Below are 3,503 nucleotides of genomic sequence, written 5' to 3'. Positions count from 1 at the left end.
ATTAACAAACAAAACTACTATTAAATTACTAGTACCTAATTTTGCACAATTTAATCTACTAGTATTTGATGCAATTACTATAGACAGAAAACATAATTAATTCAAACAAGATCATCTACCCATTAACAAATGATTAACAGAAAGTTTGTTTTATGTCCAGTGGCAACTATTTCAGGACCAGAAAGACAATTTAATCTATTTGACATCACAATAACCATGTGACAGAAAACATCATTATTATAAGCAAGATCCCCTACACATTAACGAAGTCTGTTTTATGTCCAGTGGCAGATATTTCAGGATCAGAAAGGATAATTCTAAAAACTGTTAGTGGAAGTTTCGTTTCAACTAAAACAACAAGTACAGCTCGAGTTATTTTGCATGAAGAAATATAACTGTAATATAATTCATTGAACCAAAAAATTTGCGATACATTTAAATTAAGATACTGCATACTTGTTTTGTATATCTGCTTTTTTAATACATTCATCTTAACATCATTGTTGATTGTACATTTTAACCACACACCATACATGTATATACAAATGCAATGCATGGTTAGGGAAAAGATCAGAAATATTATATGATCACTTAAATAATGTGACATAACTATAGACTCCTTAAAATTTACAAAAAATAATTGTGACCTGAGTTTTTGATTCACATTAATATAACATACATTCATACATTTAATCAAAAGTAATTTCCACGTTTTGGTCACTTGCTGTTGTCAATGACCATATTTCTGTTTTCCTTGTTGTTAATGTTAGAGTGTCGTGGTGCCAAGGCCTGGGCTCCTACGGCTCGCATTGTTGTCATCATGTGTCGTACATCATACACAGTTGGATTTGAGTTGTCACCAGCTCTATGTCTATAATGCCCAAAATGTTGTTCGAGTGGGTCTTGGTTGAAGTTGTGGGTTAAAACAAACTAAGCTCCAATCTCAAGAAGAAATTTGACACATGCCACAATGGAAAGCACACTTATCTTCAAACCAGTTAATGTTTGTCTACTTAAAAGCATACCTTTCCTCTGCTTGTTTGTAAATTCACCTGGTCTCTGCATAACAGATTGCTCCCACAAATCAAAATAACTTAAAAAGTCACCAGTAAGCCACTGAAGCCTTTCGTCATTTATATTGGTGTATGGATTCAAATTCGGATTCCGCTTATTTCGTCCCTCATAGAGGTTTCTGACATTTAGACAGTCAAAAAATTTGTCAATTATCCGGAGAAAATTAACTGTTTCACTAACATTATCACCGTACATCATCTCTAAAGCATTTGCCACAGTAGAACTCAGCACCTGAAATTGATTAAACATTTTAAAAGAATTGTAACAAATCATACATAAACATATATAATCCATGTATAAACATAGATAATGATGATAAATGACTGAAACTTCAATACCAGAAATTAACATGATAAGATTAATGCAAGTTTTTATAATTGGACTCAACTTATACAGTTGTGGTTAATGATATAAGACGGTTTTCCTAAAGTAGCGATTTTCATGATTATCAAATGGACATTTCTGTTCCTCATTCAAAAAGTTCTATTTTTGAATTTACATGTACATGTATAGTTAATACAAACATGTAAAAATGCATATATATGGTACATGTTCATTTATTATACATTGTACAATTTAAACTGTTCATTTATTTTGCAACAATGAAACAAGATGTCAATAGTGCAGATAATAATTTACTCTGTACATGCTGTACGACAGTATATAATATGCTATCAAACATTTATCAAAGTGTGAGATACATGTATATGATGTTTTTGCTGCTCAATAGTCTTTTTTTATGAACATATCAGATAAAATTCGCAAGACACAAACCAGTCATCATGTAGGAGACTGATTTTGAAATCCCCAGAAATGGTTTCAAAAGCCTATAGTGGGACCCACCAACAAAAGATGGCTGGTTAAGTGTCTAACATACAATGTATGAGCCTTGTTTATAAGGTGTATATCTGAATGAAAGGATCATACAATATGAGATATGACCCCTGCTATTTTAGAAACAAATATTTGTGTACAAAAGAATATGCATGTAACACACATTTACATGATTAATGCTAGGCTAAAATATCAATATTCAAAATGCATTACAAATCAGGAAGACTAAATTATTTTGATTTTAAACTAAGGCTCATACATGTATAAATTTGTAAACTTAATCAATACATGATTTTAATTCTTACCTGTGCAGCTAAATTCACTTTCATGCGTCCAAATGGTGTTAGGTCAAGGTGGCTTCTTGTCAGTTTTGGACATGGAGTGTAAAGTGACATCTCACAATGTTGCTCAAACAAGGTCAACAAATGAATCCAGGACACGTCTTTTCCATTATTCCACAATTTGCGAGTGTTCAGGTGTGAAAATGAGTTGCTGAAGCAGTTACGAGTAGTCTTAATTAAATGGGGAACATCTGACACAAAGTAAATTTTCCTGCCATCTTCTGAAAACGGATTATCTGTGAAGTAAACAAAGTCATTAACTTGTCCATGAAGATTGAATAATTTACGATTTGCTGATGCACCATCACAGGTTAGGAATAAAATTTTTAGTTGAGCAGCACTTGTTGTTTCTAATATACGTATCGCTTTCCAGATTATGGGATACAGAAAGTCTGCTGTAATGCTTAGTGTTGCAAACCCAGCCAAAGGAAACTTCAGATCTGTAGCCACACCTCTTACCATTAAGACCAGCATGTATTTTGCAATGTCATCAGATGAACTATCTTTAAGGCTCCTCTCCATCTCCATAATTTGGTTGCCAACTTTGTCCAGATTGCAATAACCAATAAGTTCCCCTGTATGCTTGTCATAAACTAGGTCAGACTTGATCTTTATCTCATCAAAGAGAATTCCTACATAGTTTTTCCAAACATCCTCTTTGCTATACATGTCTCTTTTGGTAGCTTCTTCCTTCAGGACTTTGATGACATCAGGTAAAAATCCGTTGTCTCTCCGGGTATAATGAGAGTAATCAAACAGGGTTCTGGAACTAGGTAGTGTGATAAATCCTGAATCTCTTAGGGCATCCTATGCTGCAGAAGACTTTTGACGTAGATAGAGACACCATCTCAAAATCATAGGATGCCATCGCATACCTTTTGTTGACTGTAGATTCATACACTTCATTTGTTCAGTCCAGAACAATCTTTGATATGAATTTTCATCAGGACATGCTTTTTCCATCTCAGCATTGCATGTTGCCATGGTATCTTTAATTTCAAGTGATTGGCTGAAGTCCAGTGTAACCCCTTTGCTTGCCATCTCTCGTTGAAACTGATTTCTAGTGCGTAATATCTCATTCTGTAGATTGGTGATCTTGTCTTTCTGTTGGTGAATTTTTTCTATCAGCTGCAGCTTTGACATATTACTGTGCTGCATCTTACTGTGAAGATAGTCAGTTGGGCCTGCGGTTTCCTGAGTTTTGCGTTGCTTTTCTTCTTGTCTGTACTTCCTGCCTACTAAAATACGTCTCAG

General features: G+C 34.1%; 1 protein-coding gene across 1 annotated transcript; it reads right to left on the bottom strand.

The window, feature by feature from the left end:
- Positions 1–729: 729 nt before the first annotated feature.
- Positions 730–2,547, bottom strand: LOC134719394 (uncharacterized). The gene is made up of 2 exons (XM_063582397.1): positions 2,214–2,547; positions 730–1,305 (listed from the first exon to the last, which is right to left on the bottom strand). The coding sequence occupies exons 1-2, from the start codon at positions 2,301–2,303 to the stop codon at positions 931–933; spliced, it is 465 nt and encodes a 154-aa protein (XP_063438467.1). The 5' UTR covers positions 2,304–2,547; the 3' UTR covers positions 730–930.
- Positions 2,548–3,503: the final 956 nt, after the last annotated feature.

This window comes from Mytilus trossulus, chromosome 5 (genome assembly GCF_036588685.1).
Source record: "Mytilus trossulus isolate FHL-02 chromosome 5, PNRI_Mtr1.1.1.hap1, whole genome shotgun sequence".
In the NCBI taxonomy this organism is placed as follows: Eukaryota; Metazoa; Mollusca; class Bivalvia; order Mytilida; family Mytilidae; genus Mytilus; species Mytilus trossulus.
Note: the sequence above shows the minus strand (reverse complement) of the source record. Positions and strands in the feature narration are given on the sequence as shown.